General features: G+C 32.5%; 1 protein-coding gene across 1 annotated transcript in view; it reads right to left on the bottom strand.

Annotated features, from left to right (window-relative positions):
* Nucleotides 1-25394, bottom strand: part of TNNI3K (TNNI3 interacting kinase) — a 307398-nt gene that overhangs the window by 225906 nt on the left and 56098 nt on the right. The window contains exon 6 of the mRNA XM_049772005.1: nt 5086-5184. Within this exon, the coding sequence (XP_049627962.1) occupies nt 5086-5184 (99 nt within the window). The remainder of the gene's footprint in view (nt 1-5085; nt 5185-25394) is intronic.

Below are 25394 nucleotides of genomic sequence, written 5' to 3'. Positions count from 1 at the left end.
TCTTTGAAATATATTGTTTATTAAAATTATTGATATGTATGAAATATTTCTTTTGGTAAAAAATCACTTCCACTTAAAAATAAGTAAATAAACAAATGGCAGAGAACATGGCACATTAAGCACTTCTAAAAACTGAGCATACTGTACTTCTGTCAGCATATTTTAGCAACTGACAATAGCATCCATAAATTACTTATGCACTGTCTTTGCGAATAGAAAGTGAGTCCCTTATCGTAAAGGGACCATCCACATTTCAGCATAATTTTTGTAACTGTGACTTATATTCAGAGGGAGTAAACAAATTTAGTTCACCACCCAACATGCATAGCAGCTCCTCACGTTTCTGCCGAGTGATAAGGTTAATCACCAAAGAGGTGACTCTACAAATAATTCACACTGCTTATGTCCTGTCCTAGCTTGGAATCAGAAAAAAATATGTCATTTTTTTCATCACCTGGTCTTTTGAACTATGTGGCTTTAAAATGCTTTTCCAGTACCCAGATTTTTGGTCCACTTTAGTGAACTCTGAGCAACACATCAATGAAATGAGCGATCTTTTCTAGCTTTAGGTCATGCATCACAGGTCAAAAAGTGTCCAAGCATATTTTAGTTAACAAAGAAATAAAGTCAAAATGACTAGAACAACACAAGTAAGTTTTTGTTTCACTTGGAAGCCTTAAAAGATACAATGTCATGATCTTCATGAAAAAAATTGAGTCATTTATAATTGAGTAAAACTAGAGATTTAGAGATATAAAATAAAGGTACATTCAAATAAGCTATTAAAGGAACAGTTAAGGTCTGCTTTTCAAAATATGCATATATTCTTGTTTAATTTGGTCCTACTTGCATGTTTGAACTACGTTAATCTAGGAAGCTTCACATAATTATTAATAAAAAGGAACAAATATTAGGTAATCTTTAGTTTGTGTCAGAACATTTTTAGAAACGAACAAAAAGGCAGTAATATACTAAATTTTTCTTTATAAGATCTCACATAATAACTCTTTAAGTTCACAAAATTGAAATTAGGGTCAAGAAACATTATTGAATTATTGAATGGGATATAATAACTAAATTATCATATTAATGTTGTTAATAATATTATTCAAACATTCTTTATGAAATGATATCAAGATACATTGTATCTGAGCAAATTATATCTTTACAGTACCTTTTATAATTGTTTTATCTAAGTTATTCTATATATTAATTTTTCATTTCCACTATAAGACTCTATAGTACAAATATATTACAACAAATATAAATACTTATTTTCTTAAGTTCTGGAGTTTAGATGTGTAAAATTAGTGTGTTGATATCATGCATACCTTCTAGATATTTTCATTTCTTTATTATGTTTTTTTCATATGCTTGTTTGTTTTCTGTTTATAGTCACACTCAATGTTCAATAGTTACTTCAGAGTTTCTTAGGTGGTGCTGGATTCTGCACCCAGGTTTCTGTATGAAGAGTTTGGACTCTAATCCTTTGAGCTATCTCCCTTATCCCATTTTTGCTGTCACATATCTTATTATTTTGATTTTTATATTACATCAGACCCATCTAGAAAATGAAGGATGATCTTCACATCTCAAGTTGCTTTATTTGATCATATCTTCAAATTCTTTTTCACGGTAATATTTCAAAGACAAATTCCAAAGACAGAATGTAAACATAGTTGAGAAGATATTTTTCAGTCTACATGGACTATTGATTGTGTAAAGGAGAACACACAGATTTGGAATACCATATTTTTAAATTAAAAACTTGAGTCAAAGATGCTTTGATAAGGGCTAGTTGAATGACTGTTATTTGTCATATATTGATTACATTTATTCACTAATTTTTTAAACAAGTCTTAATTTAATCTTGTACATATCTGATGGCCATTTCCTCCTGATAGTAACTGCTGTCTGAAGACAAAATGCATAATTTCCCATTTCAATATTATATACACAAAATGTATGCACCTAAAGTAGAATAACATATCCTGATATTTTACATGCAACTAGAGTTGAGCTATACATATTCTGCACAGATATTGGAAAATATTGTAATTTTTTACAGTTATAACAAATATACATAAATATAAGAACATAAATTACAGTAAAATATTGACAGCATTTGAGAAAATGCCGATAATCCAGATGTATTGATGCCTAAAGGCCTTATAATAATAATAGAAAAGTATAGTTCAGGAAACATCTCAATCCTATCCTTTTTTTCAAAAATGAGTAAATACATCTCATATGAGATACCAGTTATGTCTCTAAACAGTGGATAGAGAAATATGTTTAAGTCTCCACTTTCCTCGAAAGCAAACAAACTCTGCATCTCACCTATGAACGATACTGTCTCCCCCCTAAGCTTGCACAGTTGTCACAACATTGGAATATAACAAGATCAGATAATCCTTCAAGTCTTTTCCTGAGAGTGAAGATTTTCCCCAACTAACACTCTGGCATACACTGTTAATGGAACAAAGATCACGTAGAGGAGATTCAAGTGTGTACTTACTCTAAGCTGTTCCACTTGAAAGGGATGAAGAAGAAAAACTCAGTAGAAGTAAAATAATGTGATGCTACTTTAAAATTAAAATGCAGCCTTTTATACATGTTTAAAAATTCTAAATATAGTTTTCTATCAGTTATAAAGACCTCTTCAACAGTGGCAGGTGGTCTTCACATTTTCAACTCAAAAAAACTACTCTCAAAGTGTCATTCACATTTGCCAGCTTATAAAGTGACTTGCTCCAAACAACAACAAAAATTAAACAATAAGTCTTTTCTCATCAAAACAACAATGGAATTGGTTCTGAGTTGGTCAGAAGGATAAGAAACAAAACTGATTTAATCAGCAACATAAACATTTTCTTGGTTGGTTAAGCTCCTGTGGTTTCTGCTCTTCATCACATTGTTCTTTATCGCTTTCTCCGTCATCGTCTTCAGCAGACACATCAACTTTTTGAAGTGCTTTCAAATCCCAGAGGGAAACTTCTATTAGATTAACATTTTGGGAGAAGTAGTCAGGGAATCAAACTTTGGTGGTGCTGTTGGAGATTCAGCTGTGTCTTACTTGGTGTCAGGAAAAAAGGTCTTTGAAACAGTTTGCAAAAGGATCTCAGACACTGTTGACCATTTTCCCCATATTTTGTAGAAGCTGTTCTGGAATCTCTCTGGGGGTCCAGCTCCTCTTTTTTCATGTCTTTCTTTGGTTTAGATTATTTACCTGAGGCTCACCATCATCCCCCAAACATACAAAGGACCTATTCTGAATAGGAACCTGTCTGGGTAAAAACCTTCTTAACCTAGGAAGACTATCCACAGATTGTAGAAGTGTCAATGTGATTCAAAGGTATTCTTTTTAACCCGTTTGGCCTTGGAATCCTTTGATTTTTATCCCAAATTATAATAATATATTTATTAAAGCACCATGATTACAAACATATTTACAATTAGGTTTCAGTAATAAAAAATGTACAGCCCCTTTCACCACTGTAACATTCCCACCACCAATACCCTCCAATTCCCTCTTCCCACACCCACTGCTTATCTTAGAGACAGACTTTCTATTTACTTCACTCACTACCATTCTCATAATTATCAGTGTAGTTATTTTTCAAACAGCACTCACCACACTTGGTGGTAAGCTTTATATCGTGGGCTGGGCCTTCCAGTCTTCATCTCTATTGTCTCTGGCTATTATTACCATATTGTCTCTTATTTTAAACCACAGAGATGAGTCAGACTATTTTGTGTATATCTCTCTTCCTCTCATTATTTCATTCAGCATAATAGTCTGCATGCCTATTTATGTATAGTCCTTTTATTTTTTAATGGAAAAGAGGCATTCTTCCTGGGAGAAGAAGACTGTGGTGATGGGTGAGTAGACTTAGGGGAGTCTGAGGAGAGGACAGCAATGGTCTATATGACTCTGGCCTGCCCAGAAGGCTTCACTTCCAATTGTTTCTGTGGAGAGGGCCAGGGAGATGAGATCATCCACGTTTGCTATTCTCATTCTCTCATCTGCATCAACATTTCCTGCTGACGTGACAAGCACTGCATTTCTTGTTACAGAAAACAGAACACAAAAACACAATGCCTTCTTTAAACCTATATTCATTGCAGCTCTATTTACAATAGCCAGAAACTGGAAACAACCCAGATGACCAAAACAGATGAGTGACTAAAAAAACTGTTACATAAATATATATACAATGAAATATATGTGGCCATCAGAAAAAATGGAGTTATGAAGTTTTCCTATACATGGATGGACATGGAAACTATTCTGCTGAGTGAAATAAGTCACAGAACAGTCTCACTCATCTCTGGGACTTATGAAAAATAAAAAGCATTATTATATAATACCCAAAGACAATAGAGATAAGGGCTGGAAGGACCAGCCATGTTCTGAAGCTTACTACAAATAGTGGTGAGTGAAGTTAGAGAAAAAAACTACACTAACAACTATCATGACAATGGTACCGAGTGAGAGAACTAGATTGCCTGTCTTGAATATAGTCAGGGATTGAGGAGTGAAAAGGGAAGAGAAAGTGGAGGAAAGAAGAGAAGAAAAATAATGTCAAAAACTAACAATTCAAAACAAGTTTAACTTAAGAACTAGATGAAGCACTGCTGCCTGGCTGTGACATGGTACTTACAATACTGGGGCAACTACTCAAAGATTTTCTGGGGTTGCTGATTTGTATGTCATCATCGTGAAAAAAGAATTATTTTTGGTTTTTGGGCCACATCCAATGATGCTCAGGGGTTACTCCTGGCTATGTGCACAGACATCACTCTTGGCTTGGGGGGCCATATGAGACTCTGGGGTTTCGAACCATGGTCTGTCCTAAGTTAGTGCGTGTGAGGCAGACACCCTACCGCTTGTGACCCGCTCTGGGCCATGAAGAAATTTTGATTCATCATCCATGCCTGAATCTAAAATTGCAGTATAATCTCTCAAAAAAGAATCTTTCATCCATAATATCAGGGATATTTTTTAAGGAACTATTGGAAAGGCCTTTATAATTCGTTATAAAGTTAACTCTCAGGTTTGGAAAATTATGCTTTCAGACCTACCTGTTCATGTCCATAGTATGATGCAATGTGTAATGGGGTGAAAAAAACCGCATCTTGAACATTTACATTAGCTCCATGTTGTAACAGTACATCAGCAGCCTGAAAGAAGTGAGAACAATTAGTAGTTTCCACTTGGCATATATTACAGAAAATTTTAATAATAATTAACATACACAACTTTTTTCAAGATTCACCAGCATAAAATACATTTTTCTTCTGGTCTCCTGAGCCTACCAGAAATGATCTCTGAGCGCAGAGTCAGTTGTAAGCCCTGAGCACTGCGAAGTGTAGCCAAAAAAAAAAATTATAATAAGAAAAATAAGAAAAGAAAAGAAAAGAAAAGAAAAAAAGAAAAGAAAAGAAATTGATAAGAGGAAGAGAAAAAATAGATGTGAAATGATGGGGATAGGAGCTAAGTGGTAATAATGACCAAACAAAACATTCAAGTCATGGTGTAAACATCAATGAAATCATGAGATCCAAAATTTAATAACCAACTTTAAAAAGATTACTGTTCTGAAGGCAGGCTGGGGTGGGGTTGTGATTGGCATGGGATAGAATCTGGGAACATTGGTGGAGGAAGGCTGATTGCCACTGATTGTGAGATTGGTGTTAAAACATTTACATATAAAACTCAACTATGAATACCTTTGTAGATTGCATTGCTTTAAATTAAAATTTTAAATAAAATAAAGTTTTTAGGCTTTCATATGTTCCAAAATAATACTTCCACTAATGTTGGGATATTGTTGACTGATATTAGTATATGCACACTATGTATATCAAATTGTTTTCTAATAAAAATTTAAGACACTACTATCCTTTATTAAAGGCAAATGGTATTAAAAGCTCGAGACTTTGTCATTGGTAGCTGTAATCTCTTATTTTCTAAAATAAAACAAAAAATTCTGATCTAATGCAAAAGTTGAATAATATTTTAGCATTTTATAGCTGGTAAAACAGCCTTACTGAGGTTAGGTAACTTATTTGGGGTTCTATAGATACCAAAGGACAGAACTGATATTTAAATCAAGATCTGTTCAACTTCAAAGTTTCTTTTATTAAGCTCTTCCTGTGACCTGAATCTTATTAACACCAACCCTTTAATAAATGAATGAACTGACGCAACTCACATAAGAAGCAGCTTTCTGTCAGTAGCTGCTCTGTAGTTTCAGCTTGAAAATGAATACCAAAGCTATTTATATTACACACCTACCTGATATGTGAGACATCATATACCTGGGAGTTCAATATTAGGAACCTTTAAGGAGGTCACAAATGATCAAGGTAAATGAAGCTTTTTACAATTTCTTTTATTTTAAATTTAGCATAAAATAGACAGCTTGGATTTTATTGTATAAAGTACTTTCAAATGTTAACACATTTTTTTAGACATGATTCCAGAACGTACTTTCACTCTAAAAGATAACAGCTCTTAGGATTCAATAAATAGTTAGTTCAAAGAATTTTTTTTTAAGTTTGCACTTATCCAGTTTTCAGAAGGTCAATTGTTTGATGGAACATCATTAATAATGAAATGTTGGCCTTCTGGAAAATTGTCAAAATGTAAGTTTTAATGAAACCTCACAGAGATATTATTGAATTGTAGTCTTTAGTTTGTCTTAATATTCAATGAAATATTTAACTACTTTTTCAAATATATATATAGATATATACATATACACATATAAGAACTGCCTGAGTAATATATAAGTAGAATGTATTCATTAATTTTATATTATTTTGTTATTAAGGAAAGAGTGCAACTTAAAATTCTATGGAAATATAACTAACCTGATATACAAATAAACCTACATCTGTCTAATACATATGCACTATTTTTAATACTTAGGCTAAAACTTTAACAATCCTTATATTGTTTCACTTATTTCAGATGAAAAAGTTAGCCAATGAATTTGAGATTCTTTATACTAAAGTCATTCCCAAGAAGCCAATAACCAAATCTGTCTTATTTTCCACTGTGATAATTATATGCTAGGTATCAGATTATTGCATTGAACTACATTTGGAATAAAAATACAATTTATATGCATCACTGTAAACACTAATATTTGGGTGTTAGAGTTAAGGTGCATTGCTTGCATATGATCAGCCCTTGATCAATCTTTAGTACTAAATAGTTTCCAGAGCCTTGCCCAGTGTAACTTTGAAGGTCCTTAAGCACCACAGATTGTGATATTGGATTGAGATTGGATTGAGCATTGCTGGAGTGGCTGAATTAATCCCTAGCACAAGTAACACTACATCTACAGGTGTTTGCATCAGACCTCCCGTTGACTATGAATCAATAGAAATAGATCCTTGGACACTTTGAAGACCTTTTAAGATTCTCTCCCAAAAATAAAAATTGAACAATTAGGACCCAAATATACAAATGTTAAGTAATTCAATTCAATGAACTTTTATTGATCTTTTATTTAAAATCACCCTTTAGCAATCATCAAGTACCAGCTACATACTAAAAACTTTTACTATAATTTTACATATTTTATTCCATTAAGAAAATTTCAGGGACAGGGTGGTGGCACTAGAGGTAAGGTGCCTGCCTTGCCTGCGCTAGCCTTGGACGGACCGCGGTTCTATCCCCTGGTGTCCCGTATGGTCCCCCAAGCCAGGAGGGACTTCTGAGCGCATAGCCAGGAGTAACCCCTGAGCGTCACCGGGTGTGGCCCAAAAACCAAAAAAAAAAAAAAATTTCAGGGTATATTATTCTGCTGCTTTAATTTTTGATAAAATAAAGTTTTTATGAAAAATGTCATTTGATGAATAATTTTATCAAAGTAATAGCAAAAGTACTTTCAAAATTATAAATCAGAATTAATCCCTGTGCCAGTAAAGATATCTTAATAATTTCTTTAAAGAAATGGATTCTATCTTTCATAAAATTGAATAAATGACATATAAATAGTATATTTTTGTTACTATTTATTAGTAATCGTATCCTTTACTTATAGAAAGATAACTACCATAAAATGCTTTTTATTAAGTAACTTTAATAAATGCAAATATCTACCAGATTTCTTTATTTTGATAGTAAGGAAGTTTCTATATAAAATTATCTTTTACAGATATTTTAATTTACTAGTTCACTCCTCAAAAGAATTAAGTTAAATTCCTTCAATTTCCACATTATAATTTAAACACTTGCATTTGCACTTTCTTTTATTAATAATTTTTAATTTTTATTTTGACCAACGTGGATTACAAATCATTCACAGTAGTATTTCAGGTACATAGAAACATTGAATCAGGGGCATTACCACTACCAATGCTGTCCTCCACATTTTGCTCTTTCAGTCTAGAAAGGTTTACTTTCTGTCTACTAGATACCAAGCCTTGAGGATAAACTCTGTTTCTAAATTCACTAAAGTTTTTCTACAAATATGTTGATCATTATTTCTTTGTCAATGATTATACTACTTATCCTCATAACTTAACCTATATATTAATTACCACATTATCACTATGGGCAAGTGTTAGATAACACCCACTATTATACAAAACAAAGATATTCCCCCAAATTCCTCTTTCCTTTTGTCCTATCCTTTTGATATGTAAAAGTCGATCTCTTTCTCATTACATACTCCCCTACAGTTTGACTTTGTTCTAGTGAATTAAACAGGTTTCAGTTTCACTTAGCATGCAGAATGGAGACTATGAGGTCTCACTGAGTCACTGAATCCATGATTCTCCTGACTGGCTTGGTTTATTAATTCTTTGTAGCTACCCTACTTTAGATCTGTCTATTTAGGGTTGCAAATATGGTGCATTGGGTGATTTCACAAAGTGGGATTATTTCACAGGCAAGCTATCATTTTGTAACATTTTTTTTAAATATAATTTTTATTTTGAACATCGTGGCTTACATATTGTTGACAATAATATTCTAGGTACATATTTACATAAAATCAGGGGGGATTCCCATCCCTAAATTGTCCTCCCTACACCTCCGTTTTTGTCCTACCTCCCATTTCCTCTTCCCTCCCCCCCAGGGTGGCTAGAATATGTGATCCCCTCTGTATTTGACCTACTACTTAGTAGTCTTGCATCAGTTTTGTAACATTTTAATCTTTTAGCTCATGTTTTAAGCTTGTCTCAATGGTATATAAGAAGTTTGAACTTCAGTTTAAATACTTTTTCATCTGAGACATTAGAATTCAATTCTTCTACTTAAAATAGTCATTCTTTATCATACAAATCTCAAAGTCTAAAAGTAATGCTTATAAAAACAAAGACATTAATTTTTCTTCCTTACAAAATGTTTTTTCCTACTGTACAACTTTATCTAACAAAACAGAATTCTTTTTTCTTTTTCTTATGGAAGTCTTTGGATAGTGATGAAGAAGGAAAAATGATCATGTCATGAAGAATTAAATGTCCAAGGGAAGAGAAAGTAGAATAAAGTAGATTCTAAATGGAATAAAATGGTGATCATTTTCAATTGAAATTGCTAAATTGAATATAGTGTCTTATGCCTAGTATACCTTCAATAAATATCTATACTTTGAAATTAAATTTTTTCTTTGGGTCATTTTTCATTTGCTATGACTTTTTGGAGACTTCTTCAAATGTATATTTATATCAATACTTTTCTTTAGATTATATTAACCTATTTTATTTAAAGTCACGATTTTTATATATCATTATCTCACCTTTGCGATTGAGACTTATAGAAGAAAGAACCATAGGATATATTTGGATAGTATATATTTAAATTTATAAAAATAAGTTATTCAATAAATACTTTATAGAAAATATTTCACAGAATATATGCCTCAGAAATGAGAAAGTCTTAAAAGGGATATTAATATGCAATATTTATATTTTCCACCAATTTTCAATATGAGTTCACAATTGTGTTCACTAAAGCTATTTTCCTCTACTAAACTTTGAAATTTTATTGTAAGAGTAGTTCACATTTCTGTGTACATCTCCTCATCTTAAGTCACTCCTGACCCTACTACATTTTGACTTCTTCCATGCTTCAGGAAAATTCCTCTGAAAAAAGAACACCAAATTCTTCCCAATTGTCTCATATCTTGTATCACGTTTTATCTTTTATTTATTTTAACATAAATCTAGTTCTTGTTACTGTTTTCTCTTTAGAAAATGGTTGTCTTTCATATTAATTGACACATATATTATTTGACACAAATTGTCAGCTAATTTTGACAATTAGTCAAATCAAATTATTCAACAAAAATTATGGGTGTTTTTTGTTTGTTTGTTTAAACCCCTTGTATTTGCTCTTTTACTTGTTCTTCTATGGAGGTATCAATTTATTCTATTTTTTTCTTTGTTCATTTCTATAATAATTATGTGTGGGGCTGGCGCAGCGGTAAAGCATTTGCCTTGAGCATGTTTGACCGAGGATGGACCACATTTCTATCCCCCAGTGTTCCATATGACCTCCCAAGCCAGGAGTGTTTTCTGAGCGTGTAGCCAGGAGTCACCCCTAAGCATCACTGGGTGTGGCCCAAAATCCAAATAAAATAAAATAAAATAAAATAAAATAAAATAAAATAAAATAAAATAATTATGTGTTGTCTTTTACTCATGGATACTTTTTAAATCTCATTTGTTAGCTTTACTCTCCTTTTATTTATGAATATGTATTAAGCATTTAGTATAATGATTGGTAAATTTATTTATTAATTATATATTTTGCTTCATATCCTCTCTGATTTTTTTCAGTCTATACCTACTACGACTGTTGCAGCTGATTTTACTATTATCACTACCATAATCAATATATCAGTACATAAGAGAACAGGAAATGGAAAAGATGATGATATCCTGTCAACATATGCTATTTATAAACAAGAGAACCTATATAAGGAGAACTTTATAAACGATAAAATTTTTGGTGATATGTCATAATCTACCTCATAAGTTTAGAAAGCAAGAAATATTGGCAATGGGAGATTGGATATGGTCCCTCTAACAAAATTCCAAAGGCCTGGATAGTACCTTGTCAAACCAGTTTAGACATTAAAATATGTAATAGACAAAATGCACCAAATGCAGCAAATGTGTGTCCAGGAAAGAATAGAATAGAATAAGTCAGTGTCTTTTAGAAGTAGAGAGCAACAAAGGCAAACATAGAATAGAACGCTATCCTGACTCTATACTTTAGCTGTGTCTGCTGATTGACTGTGAAATATCCCAGTCTCAGCTCTTAACGTTCCCATTGAATTTTGCTCTGCTTACTACTTGTTCTTACTGTTTCTATCAACTTAAAAATTCATATGTTGAACGACACCTGGGTGTGGGAGTGATATTGTGCTGAATAAATGGATAGACCTCTTTTGAGGGTACTTAGGCGACCCAAAAGCTTGGACAGTTTTTGTGTGATTTATTTCTTTGTGTTCGTCTCATTCTCTGCCACCGGCCCTTGCTGGAGAAGGGGGAAATTGCCAATCTGATTAGTTTTAATTTATTACACTGCTACATAATTGAGAACAAGCATTTCTTAGGAAGTCCAAATGTCCTACTGGCTATTATTAGCCAACTAGTCTAATGTTTCAATACAAGGGCCCGAGGAGGCTGTGCTGCTTATGACTAGTTGCTAGCGATTTCTGAGTCACCATTCTGGTCCTTAGCTTCCAGGGCTGCATCCTGTGATGCTCAGAGTATATGCTGAAGATCAAACCAGGATTAGCCAATCAAACAAAGCACATGAATAACCCTTTACTATCTCTTATCTAAAAACACTGTAATTTAATCACTTGTGATAGATGTCCCCCAATTTCCTTTGGAATTTTATTGTGCTCTGATCCAATACCAGTCTAAATAAATCTGTCTAAATAAATCCCTCAATTAAATATTAAATATATTATTCAAGTTTTAAAACAACTACAGGAACAGTGACAATTAAAAATACCAATAATTATTTCTTATTTGTATTAAGGATTCATTTTATTTAGCATTAAGGTGCTAGAACCTGTCTTAAATTTAATCACCACTTCTTTAATTTTGTGTCATATTTTTGTAGAACTATAGAAAATACATGTTAGATACACATGTTAGCGTAGATGTACAAGAATATATATTTATGAAATATCATCATTACCTATTATAAAGTTTTAGTGAGAGTTCTTCATTAGGGCGTTAGTTTTTAATTTGTAATTTGGCTGAATATTTTTGCAATTACTTTTTATTTTTACCTAACATTGCTCTAATTAAATATTTGAGTACAAACTTATTGGAAAATAGTTTCTCTAGGCTGTCACTAAAATTAAGTTCTCTTACGTGATCCTTCTCTTATTATCTCAGGTTAAAATTAAATTTGGTCTTAAAATTATGCAGAAAATGATTTCACATGATAATATTATCAAATAAATTAAGGGAAGCTCCATATTCTCAAGTTGTAGAAGCTTAGGGATTATATTACCATAATAAAGAATTCCATCAATTACAAAAATTTATAATTTCTCCAAAAATGAGAACATAAATTGATAAGCTAGTGGGTGAGTTAGTGATTTTAAAAAAGACCAAGTAAAATAATGAGGTCAAGGCTGAAGATACAAGAGGCGTCAATTTTTGGAAACAATAAATGAAGCCAGAAGATAAAGTAATTTAGGTAAGTCAAAAGAAAATATTTGTAGATATAAATGGCTAATATGTGTAAAGTAATACAAAGAGTAAAATGCAAACCCAGAATTACTTGTTAAAGAAAATATAAAAGATATATTTTCAAGAAAAGAGGAGCAACCATTTTTGAGCTTCCCAGATAACAGTCATATTGCCATGCTATTTTTTCCCTTATATATACATTTTGCTGTATTTCCTTATGTGAGGATCTTATTTTAAAATCGCAGGCTGAGAAATCGGACTTTTAGTGTTCACTATGTTATGGATACAACATGTTCTTTTCATTTCAAAAACCACATTTTTTTTCTCATGAGACTTATTCACATAGCTTGCCCACATTTTCCACTGTATAACAACTGCAGGGACCTGAACATTGGAGTATCAGCTAGACTGACTTTCTCTGAGATTCCTCCTGCTGCTGCTTAGACCTTGAGCATCATAATCAGAGAGGTTTGTGAGTACCACATGCAATAAGTGAAATGATAGAGGCATAAAAGTTTTAAGTACTAAAAGAAAAAATGTAAAATTCTAGATACCATTAAAATATCTTATAAAGATAGCTGTAAAATGAAATCTCAACCATAAATTTTTCAAGATTCTTCAACAAAGTGGTATACAAAAATGTATGCAAGCACAATCGATTAGGTGAATTAAATTAACTTAATAATACAACAAAATTAATGCACATACATTGGCATGACTGACTAAAATTAAAAAGATTGAATATAATAAGGATTGGTCAAAATATAGAAAAATATATAAACTCAATGAAATATAAAATGCTTTGAAGGACATTAGAAACCTTGAAGCAGATTAATGACCAGATATGATACTCTTTAAAATTTTCTGTGTGAGAAAGGGTTGAAGATGAAAAAATTAGACCACATCCACTCATAACAGAAAAGTATATGAACTTCATAAATACTACCATACAACAATTTTATGTTAGTCTTTTAGACTATACCTTAAACTTAAAGTAATTTTACTTATATATAAATTATTACATTCTAATGTCTTAGTCATTTACTACAAAACAAACTCTTAGGATACATTTAAAGATATATTTATGTCATTTAATTTTTTACCACTAGCCATTGTTTACATATAGATAACATCACTGATTTAGTTTTTTCTTCATTACTCAATTTTTATACCTTATACAAAATAAATTTCCTTAATAAAGAAAAAAAGAAAAAATGAAAAAGTCAAGATGTTTTAAAATGTCTAACAGAGAACAGAACTCTTAGAATTCATAATTTATCAGAAACTCTGAAACTTACATGAGGGAGAAATAACAAAGGAATTTTTCTCCTTCTCTTTTGGGAAATAAGATTTGATAATAGAAGTTTATTTATATTCATAGCCACAAAGTGCCTCTAGGAAAGCAATAATAATGGAGCAAGTTATCTTGGTGTTTTTTTTTAACTGATCCAATTAAAATAAAAACTAAAACATGGTCATATTTGTTCAAAATTTTTGAAAGGCAAAAATAATATGTACTAATTGAGTCAATTTAGTTTATAACTCCTTCACACTAATATACAAATGTAATCATAATTAGTCAACTATAATTATATTTTTATACTTGGAAATAATTAACAAATTTTAGATACACAATAAATGTATTAATCATTTTAGTGGCTTTTCTCTAGGCTAAGAATATTATTTAAAATAGTAGGTTTAAGAATTTTATTTAAATATAACCAATAGTGTTGTCTTCTCTGTCTCTGATTATTTTACTTTTTCTTGCAAATATTTTGTAAAATTACTGTTGTGAGCTCTTTTATTATGTAACAAAATAACATTTACTAAATCAAAACAAAGTTGACTTTTTCCATAAATAATTTTTATGCAAAACTTAGAGCATAAAAAATATTGGTACAATGAAGTATTCCAATGAGTTTGTGTGCCTTCTTCAAGAAACATCCTTCTTCATGCCTTTGATTTAGTCACAATTGAAAGTTTTAGAAATAAAGTATTTTATGATTATTTATGATACTTATTTATTATAGCAATGAAGTAGAGACCTGAAACATTATTATTGCTTTTTACTTCTCTCTCTTTTATTTTTTGACTTTGTGGTTTGCACCAAATTAATGAAGGGATGTCATGAATGTTCCTTTCATTTTTGATCCTTTTCTACTTTAACTGCACTATCCTCTCTCTGTGGCAAGCTTCCTACCAGGAATTTGTCCTCCTATTCCTCATCTCTCCTTAGAAGCAGATGGGATGGTGGGGAAAGGATAGAAGGTATCAGGGAGGGTAAGAAGGAAGAAACTGTTGATGTCAGTGGAAAATGTGCACTGGTGAAGGTTTTATACATTGTATGAATGTGATTCAATCATGAACAATCCGTGAAAAAAATTGTAGTATGAACAACCTTGTAATCTTGGTGCTTAAATAAAATTGTTTTATTGCTTTCTTTTTATCTGACCTATTTCTCAATGTAAACTATGAGTGACCCAAATTATATTTCTAAACCTTTAAAAAATACTACCTAAATAAGAGGCTGTGAACTATCATTATTATTTGCTTTTCTTCGCAAGTTAACCATATTATGGTGAACAAAAGCAATTATGTACATATCTATATATCTTATTTTGTACATATATGTAATTTTCTACTCTCACTTTAGATTTTTCTTTTACTAGTAAGAACATTTTATGAAATTTTATTTAAAAAGTATGTCCAAAATTACATGGTGTAACCTCTAGAAACATATAGGATTCTGTACTTAGAATGGATCTGAACTTGTTTTAATGCTACTCAGTTACTGTCTTAAATGTATCCCCACTGTTTTATTTATTTATTTATTTATTTTTAATTATGTGCACAATGATGCAAAGGAGGAGGACAAGGTAAAGTTACAATGAAAGGGCAATCAGAAAAACAGAGTTCTCAGAAGAAATCCCGCTGCTGACACTTAATTTTGATCTTATAGTCAAGGAACATTAAGAAAAATAAAACCAAACCCATGTACAATTACTTAGTCCCTCAAGTCCCCAGATTGTAGTACATTATAACAATTCTTAGTGGTACACCAAATAATCTAAAGCCATAAAATTTATGTAATTTCTTAAACTTGAAGGCATAATAGTTTTTTATATTTTCATGCACATGCATATTAGTTTAAGTTAACCTCAAATGTTTAAGTGGGATTTTTTTATTTTAAGGTTTAGAGTCAAAAGAGCACAGTAAAAACAATGTTAGAGTGGCAATTATCATTTGCATAGGCCTACCAAAATATGGCGGGCATGGGAAGGAAAAGCATTGGCCTAAATACAAGGGGACCCTACCCCTGAAGTTTCCTCGCATAAGACCAACTCTAGGGTCCAGGCAAACTAGTTTGTCCAATCCAGGTCATTGTCTGTAGTGCCACTAGTTTTATTTCTCACACAGTCTCTGTTGTTGGTATCATGTTTCTGTATGAAGATCCTGGAATCTGTATATCCTATATTAAAGTCAGGATGGTGTGGAGTGTCCTCTAATTTCCACTCACAATTAAAGGGCAATGTAGAAAGAAAGCCCTGTTCAGTAAGTAGGTCGTTGTTGTTGTTAAGTCTTCTTAGTGTTAAGGGAAGATTCTTTTGAGTATATCCATGTCAGAGCACCATTAGGGTCTTCCCTGGTAGAGGATTGCTTCCAGGTGATGTTTGCTTCCAGGTGATGACAACATTGCATGTTTCATAGATGGCTTCCCTGGTTCCAGGGTGAATGGAGAATGCCCATTCTTCTGAGGCCTGTGCCAGGTCATTATGTCAATGTTCAGGGTGTAAGGTCCCATTGCACTACAAGATTTGTGTGTTCCTATCTCTATTAGATATGAACTTATTTGTATGCATAGTATTTTCCATCTTAATGTGCCTATGCAAACAAGGAAAAATGCCATGTGGCTTTATCAGCGCATATGGGGACCACAAGAACCAGTCTAACATTCCCTGTGACTTGGTTCAAACATAAGCCTTAAACTAAGGGACTCTTTCACCAAAATTCCATATTGAATGTTTCACAAAGAGAAGAAACGATAAAAGTGTGGAAAATAAACAATCTGACATAAGACAGTGGACACAATTATCACCATTTAAGGCAGGGGTCTCAAACTCAATTTACCTGGGGGTCACAGGAGGCAAAGTCGGGGTGATCCTTGAGTGCAAAGTCAGTAGTAAGCCTTGAACATTGGGGGGTGTGACCCAAACAACTAAAACAAAACAAAACAAAACAAAAAAGATTCCTCTAGGGCAGGGCCACAAAATGTTGTACAGAGGGACACGAGTTTGAGACCCCTGATTTAAGGGGATATTCAATAATAGCTATAGCGGTTGAGGGAATGTATCTACAATATTCAAAGGAGATATGCATGTCCCTTTTATGTCATTAGAGATAGTCGGGAGGAGGGTGCTGAATCCTGGACTCCCCTGTGGTCTGTGATTTAGCATTCTGGTGTCTGCAAAATGATTACCCGCAGTTCCATTGTAGGGAAATTCATTTGAGTGGGAACTAATCAGAAACCTAGTATGGTAGCAACCACAGTTACACAATGAAGGAAGGAAGAGGCCACGAGGCCACTGAGAGTAGTTAAGTCGGAAAAGAATACTGGTCTCCTCCCAGCCTGAGAGTCCATACTCTCGTTTTTCTTTTCATTATATAAGGTACTAGCCCCTGCGTGGTTTTTAAAATAGAGACCAATGGGGGGAAAAATTACCAGTGAATGTCCCAACATACACAAGTGCTGCATCGGCCCGCCCTCCTCTTCATGGTCCCCTCCTTAGAGGAGTGAAAGGAAAGGGGGAAAGCAAGAGGACCACAATAGAGTCCACCTGAGCCGACACCCAGAAAAGGCCTGGAGTCCAGGGGAGAAATAGGGGATCGGCTGGGAGCCTGCCAGGCCTTCCAGCACCCCCCAAGTTAGGGAAAAGCCTCCGGCATGGTGTGTCCCCTAACCCCATACCTGGGAAGAGCTGGCCTCCCCCACTGTTTTTAACAAAGAAGCTCCATACATTTTTATGGGACCTTCAAAGTATATAGTCAGTAACCAATATGAAGTAATATGACTATGTATGAAGTAATCAATATGATGTAATATGACTAATCCCATAATACAATTGACTAGACCAATAATGTAAACATTTCCTAACAAAGTAAAACGCTATAGGTGGAATTATAAAATTTTAGGTGTCAAGACATCAGCTGAAGCAAATAATACAACATCTAATGAAAAACATCTAGAACGGGTCAGATAGAAATAACAGAGAAAAAGCCTTTATTTTGCACATGGTAGACCCGTGTTACTTTCTTAGCACCAAAAATGGTTCCCCAAGAGCAGTGCTGCCTGGGCCCCGCTTTCTCTCTCTCTCTCTCTTTCTCTCTCTCTCTCTTTCTCTCTCTCTCTCTTTCTCTCTCTCTCTCTTTCTCTCTCTCTCTTTCTCTCTCTCTCTCTCTCTCTCTCTCTCTTTCTCTCTTTCTCTCTTTCTCTCTTTCTCTCTCTCTCTCTTTCTCTCTCTCTCTCTTTCTCTCTCTCTCTCTCTCTCTCTCTCTCTCTCTCTCTCTCTCTCTCTCTCTCTCTCTCTCTCTCTCTCTCTCTCTCATTGTCATCCCTGTGAGCCTTGCAGCTAACTGCAGCCTGGCAGGACTTGCATATAATTGCAGTATCCCACAGATAACTGAAGTAATTCAACAGTCATCCATGTTATGAGAAAGTCAGAATCAGCAGTGAAGACTTGGAACTGAAGAATAACATTCACCCAGACCTCACAATTCACAGCCAAGACACAGAAGATTTTTGTCCCAGTTCCCAATGCCATGGTTGCTTATAGTACAGTGAGAATGTTCATGTGTCAAATTCTAGAGCTGTTTAGCCTTCTTGTTTAAAATACAGATTAAATGGAACTCAAGGTATTCCCAGATTTTAGGTCCCAGCTTTGTGGTTGCCTTGTAGTTTTCCAAGTCATAGGTAATGTTGATACTATAATCATGAATTCACCCATCAGCAAGAAGCACCCCAATAATAAATTTCTCATGTGAGTAAAATGATCACAATAATATGAGTAGCTACTGCAAAAAAAAAAAGACCCAGAAAATTGTAAAATTGTTGTTGTAACTTGTAGATTCTTTCAAATTTGGCTGTGAAGAATCCTAACAATTTTCAATTATCACCTCAGCTGATGCAATTGACAAAATAGCACTTTATCTTATTTATACTTAGAACTAATTACTTTACCAAAATGGTACCTTTATTTCTATGGATGTAGGCCTTTTATCACCTAACACTGTTCATAAATTTTATAAATAACTGCTCCTCTAAAGGGAAGACATTAATAAAACAAATATCAATCAAAATTCATAATATAATCAAAGAATACAAAAATTTTCAGTGCCAGATTTCAAATAAAGGAGGGAGATATAATATCCCAAACTTTTATAATTATTCTAAAGAAGTTCAGAGAACTATAAGCGAATACACAGAACTCAGAGAAATTTAAGTAAGGAACACATGATCAAGATATAAACAAAGATAAAAATTAAAAAAATAGATGAATAAGTCATTTTAGAGCTGAAGAATGCAATGACTTAAATAGAAATATACACAGAGAATCCACTGCAAACTGGATCAAGATAGAACAAGGGAAAAAGGTATCTCACCAAGTTTATTAGAAAATAAAAATCAGGGGCCGGCAAGGTGGCGCTAGAGGTAAGGTGTCTGCCTTGCAAGCGCTAGCCAAGGAAGGACCGCGGTTCGATCCCCCGGCATCCTATTTGGTCCCCCCATGCCAGGGGCAATTTCTGAGCACTTAGCCAGGAGTAACCCCTGAGCATCAAATGGGTGTGGCCTGAAAAACCAAAAACAAACAAAAAATAAAATAAAAATCATTTGACTAACTTCAACTCCAATTCTTTCAAAATATTTAGAAAAACTAAGAGAAATAGAAAAAACTTTTCAACTTGATAAATAACATTCATTTAAAACATCCTATAGCTATTATCATCCTAATGAAGAGAAATTAGGAGCTTTTTACTACAGGGAAATTACAAGGCAATGAAAAAGGAAAGTCACAGATCTTCTTCATGAGTTCTCACACACAGATATGAAAAGAATTCAAGTGTAGAGTCAAAATGATAGAACAGTGGTAGGGTGTTTGCCTTGCACACAGCCGACTCAGGATGGACCTGGGTTCTATCCCTGGCACCCATTATGGTACCCTGATCCTGCCAGGATTTATTCTGTGTACAAAACCAGGAGTAACTCTGGAGCACCACCAGTGTGGCCCCAAAACTAAAAAACAAAAAAAATAAGTGTATATTGGAAGAAATATAGTCATCTATTTTTTTCATAGATGATGTGATTATTTAAGTGGAAATTCTGAAAGAATTTTTCAGAAAACCTGAAAGAATAAAACACTTCTTGAGTGGAACCACACCCACTGGTACTCAGGGTTTACTCTTGGTTCTGTCCTCCTAGTGGTGCTGAGAGAACATATATGGTACCAGAGTTTGAAATCAGTGCAGTGACATGAATGACAAAACCCTTACCTTTGTGCTATATTTCTGGTCCTGATAATAAATGTTTTGAACTAAAAGCAACTACAGAGAGTTTTCAGGATGAAAGTTTGTGGTACATGATGCACAGAAGTTGTTTTCTATATATACCAGCAATTAAAAATGGAATATGAAATAAAAATGCCATACTATTTAGAATTTTATCCTAAAATAATACTATTTTATTAAACATATGAGAGATCAATAATAAAAATCTATATAATATGATGAATAAAAGGGAAGATAACTAAATATAAATGGCAATATAAATAAATATGTATGTCCATGTAATGGTAAACTCAAGATGTCTTAAGTTCTTTCAAACTTAAGTTATATATTTGATGAAAATCCAGTAAATATACATAAAAATTATTTACATATTACAATAGACACATTTTAATTTTATTGGGTGATAAGGGATTCACAATACATATACTGAAGAACTAATTTGGAGAGGTTTTACTGTCTGCCTGATTTCAAAACTTTACAATAGATTGTAACTAGAAACTCTAATACGGTAATTAAACTAGCTACTATAATAACAATTTAGGAATTTGTTATATCTCAAATGTAATCAAAGTTTTACTCTTTATTATTTAATCAATAATCACTGGAACTTAGAGTCACATAGAATTACATTGTAATTTGGAAATTTCTGCTATTTTCATTGACTTATGGTGGCATCAGTTATATAAAAATTAGCACATAGTTGTTATAGTTTATTAGAATAAATTAAGAAGCAACCATGATGTTATTAAAACAATAAAAAATGAGCAGAGGTATACACTTATCAGATAAAATAGACTTCAGGTAATAGCAATGTGAGTTTTATTGAAGTCCAATTCATAATACACAGTATATATAATTTAGTCACATTTTTAAAGAAAATGACAGATAATATTTACTAATATATAAGCTTTTGATTATTATTTATACTTAAAAATAAACCACCTTACCATTTTAAACAACATGAATATAGAGTAAGAGAAATAAATCAGTCACAGAAGGTCAAAATCATATTTTTTCTCTTCTATAGGTAATTAAATCATCAAACTCTTACAGAGAATATAATGACTGTTGTCAGATGCTGGAGGCAGAAGGCAGCAGATGTTGTTCAAAGACTACAAAGTTATAGTTATCTTAGATGAATAAATTCTAGAAGTATGTTGCATAACATAGCAACTACAGTTAGCAATACAATATTGTAGAATCCAAAACTTAAGAATGCAGATCTTATATTAATATTACCACAAACAAAAAAGCATTTATATGTATTCTATAGATAGCTGTATCCTTAACATAATTCTGATGATAAAAATATATAATCATGTTAATTAGCATATTTGTGCTAAGAAAACTCGCTATATAAATATCATTTATTGTACTAGAATTTTTAATTACATGTATTCTTAAGAAATAGAGTGAATTAGATTGATCAAAGTACTTCTTTTGGGGGCCATACACAGTGATGCTCAGGATACTATTTTCGACTCTGTGCTCAAGCCACCACAAACAGTGCTTGTGGAACTATATAGGGTTTCAACCATTCAAACCGACTCAATGAGATGCAACACAAGCACTTTACTGTCTCAAAGCTGATGTCTGCTAGAAACTAGGTTAGGAAGCATTGTGATTAACCATGCTCAAATCTATTTAAATATTTTAGTGAAAACCTGAGATTTACTAAGCTTAGTGTATTAAACCTCCAGGCTAAAAGTTTTACTGGTCTATTTATTTTCAGATGATCCCCTGGCCTTCACTTTGCCCTCTAAAAAAATCATGTAGGCCTACAATCTTCAGTGCTCATATGGACTTAATTCTGTAATTTCACTGAAGAAATTTCTATCAAGTACAGAAACTAGCATCAACTGAAGGTCAGCTGTGAGTTGTTTTTATAAAACAGCAATAGTAACAACAAAAACTTAAAAAGCTGAGATTCTGATATTACTATAGACAGTATAAAATATTTGACTTTGAATTTTTTTAGGTCTCTCTGAAGTCAAAATGTCACACAAAATAAGTTGCTGTGTGATCCACAATCTGGATTTAATACATTTAATAATAAGTAAGTTTTTTCAGAAATATTTCTTTTTTTTTTCTATGTCCCCAGATATCCAATGGGTTGTGTAGGTTTTGTCTTTCTAAAATTATAACTCATTTCATTTATTTCTGTCCACAAAATAGGATTAAAAAGAGAGTTAAACAGCTCACTGTTTGGTCAAAAAAGTAAATAAATATGTATAATAGTGAGTTATAAATTTCTTTGAAAATTTAGAAAACTTATTAAAATTGAAGAAAAACTGTTGGAGCTTTTTATAGTTTAATAGTTTAACACTTTAATAATAAAACATTTCATGTTAATAAACTAAAAATGTTGTCTTCTCTTTCTATTGGCTGATACACAAATTTCATCATGTAAAAATAAGTCTCCAACATCATCTTTTCAATTCTCTATTTTAAATCTTAAAGTCAGACACAGAATTTATTTTATTGATTTATTTTTGTCATATTTTTCATATATCCACCCCCAGTAGTGTTCAGGGAGACTTTGCTGCTTCTACATTTAATCCTTAGTCTAAAAATATGGTCTTGGTGGTTCAGGCCCTACGCCCAACATACTCCAAGGTCAGTTAGCTTACACCCAAGGACAGTGCTATTGAGGGTAAAAGATGGTGCATTTGGTTCTTGGCATCTTACTCAAGACTTTACAGTGGTTAGGTATGGCATTTCTCTTTTTCGTCTTACACACCAGGATGTCTATTGACTTATTTCCTTCACTTTGGAAGTTCCTATATCTAATAGTATAATTTAGTTTTCTCACTTAGGTGATAGTAGTATTTATCTTGGAACTATTCTGTGAATATAAAGCAATAATCAATGTAAATTGCTTAGAAAATAACCAACCGATTGAACACACTCAATGAAAGCTGCCTTCACAGTTAGGTGTATTAAGCAATGCTATATTTTACTTTTCTCTTTTTATATATATTTTACTTTTTAATAGGCTAGTAAGTAGTCAATGATGAACTATTTATCTGGTCATCTCTATAAAAATCAAAGATTATTAAAGTACTTATTATTAAAGTACATATTTTATATGTATCTAGAATATTGGACAACATAATAAAAATAATGAGATTAAGATAATATTACAAATTTACTAATAGATTAATAAATAAACTTTATCTTCTGTCATAAAGATGCTAAAAGTCAGTAATCACAAGCATCCAACAACATAGGTCACCAATACTCAGCACACCTTAGGATAAAGATACTGCTTTATTTATGGGAGCAAATAATTTGACATTTCAAAAAGCCAGTGATCCAAGAGTTCTTTAAACTGTTTTTTCCTTCAAAAGAACAGGGCCGCTGTATCTTTTCACCTCTAATATAATTCAGGAAGAATAATATAAGGTCTTAATTTAAAATGAGTGATTTAGTACAGATTATGAGATCATATATATCTTCAAACATGTCATTTACCTTTCACCACTTTTCCTATACTCCAAAACAAGTTTAAATTAAACAGGAATCAACAATAAATCTGTCAAGTGTAGTCTAATTTATGGCACTGCTAAAAAAATGCTGATATTCTTTTATAAGCTAAAATAAACACTTTCCAATTCCTACTGATTTAAATTAAGACTGAAATATTAAAAGACATTAGCTGTGAGAGGTTTTTCGATAATGTTATGTGGTAGCTCTTTGTGGGTTTCCCATATAAGGTACCTGGGAGTATGTTCCATAAAATATATAGGAGAATTTCCGTTTTCATGGCACAAGCTCAATCATGATATTATACAATGATTTAAAATGAAAGACAGCTGTAAAACATAATTTATCTAGATATTTCTAATGGAATATAATTGATCCGTTCCAAATTTATGGGTCCTATAAAAATTCATATCAAACTACCAAATTTGAATGATCAGAATTAGCATAATTTATAGCCTGATAAAATTTGTATAATCGACTTGAAATTGTGTATTTATATTATTGCTCAGACATGCAGACACATGAGAATTTATTAAATGTAAATTATCAAGAGACTTAAAACTCACTGCAATAATATAGTACTATTTACATTACCTGCATCAGTTATATTGCTTAAATATTTTAAACTCCAATCAAGTTTCAACCATATACCTATATTTTATTCTATTTGAGCAGGTATTTCTTTATCTCTGCCTTCTCTACCACTGAATGCTTGGAGGTGGGAAGCAGATAATTCATTTGTTTAATATATAGAGTTTCAAATTCAGAATGCCATATCTGGAGCTGGAGCCGGAGTGATGTAGCAAGATTAATAGATCAAGTGAGGTAGGGTATTTGCCTTGCATGCACTAACTAGGAATGACAGTGGTTTGATATGCTTCTCATATGGACCCCAAACCAGGAGCAATTTCTGAGTGCATAGCCAGGAGTAACCCCTGAACAATCACCGGGTGTGGCCCAAAAATCAAGGGAAAAAATAGAATGCTATGTCAGAGAAACAGAGCTCAAGTATCATACATACTGATTGATTTGATTTGGTCCGAATCTAAATAGGATATGAACTGAAACTTTGAGAGGAAGCTGTAAAAGTTTGAAGACAATGACATAAAAATTCCCACTAATCGCAGTTTAATTTTTTAACTTATAATGAAATTTAAAATTAAAACAAGTAGCAAATGAAAATGAAAATATCTTGATGGATATATCTTAAATCATAAAAATAACATCTGTAAAGATTAATTTTATTATGCTTCTATTAGTTGATGTGACTTTGAGTTTTAATGATTCAACTTCACATATTTTTAAAATCTACCACTCTACAACCACAACCAAAATACCAATATTCCTCCATCATTTTCCATTATATCTACTTATTTCTGTGACCCATACCCAGCCTCCATCTCTCACCTCCCTCCCATTTTGGTAACTTCAGCAATTAGACCTGATTTCATATATTTGTTTTAGTCTGTTGCTTATTTATATATTTGCTTTAGTTCTGTTACTTTGCTTTGCATCTTTGTATCATACATGTGGTATATTTTAAATCAAACTGTCAAAGTAACCCCTCCAGTTATGTTCTTACTGTTGACAAAAATTTTATATTTTATTATATTTGAGTAGTGTTCCAATTTATACACATATTTCTTATCTATTCAATATTTTACTAT

The sequence above is a fragment of the Suncus etruscus genome, chromosome 4, assembly GCF_024139225.1.
Source record: "Suncus etruscus isolate mSunEtr1 chromosome 4, mSunEtr1.pri.cur, whole genome shotgun sequence".
Lineage (NCBI taxonomy): Eukaryota > Metazoa > Chordata > Mammalia > Eulipotyphla > Soricidae > Suncus > Suncus etruscus.
This window is presented reverse-complemented; position numbering and strand designations above follow the sequence as displayed.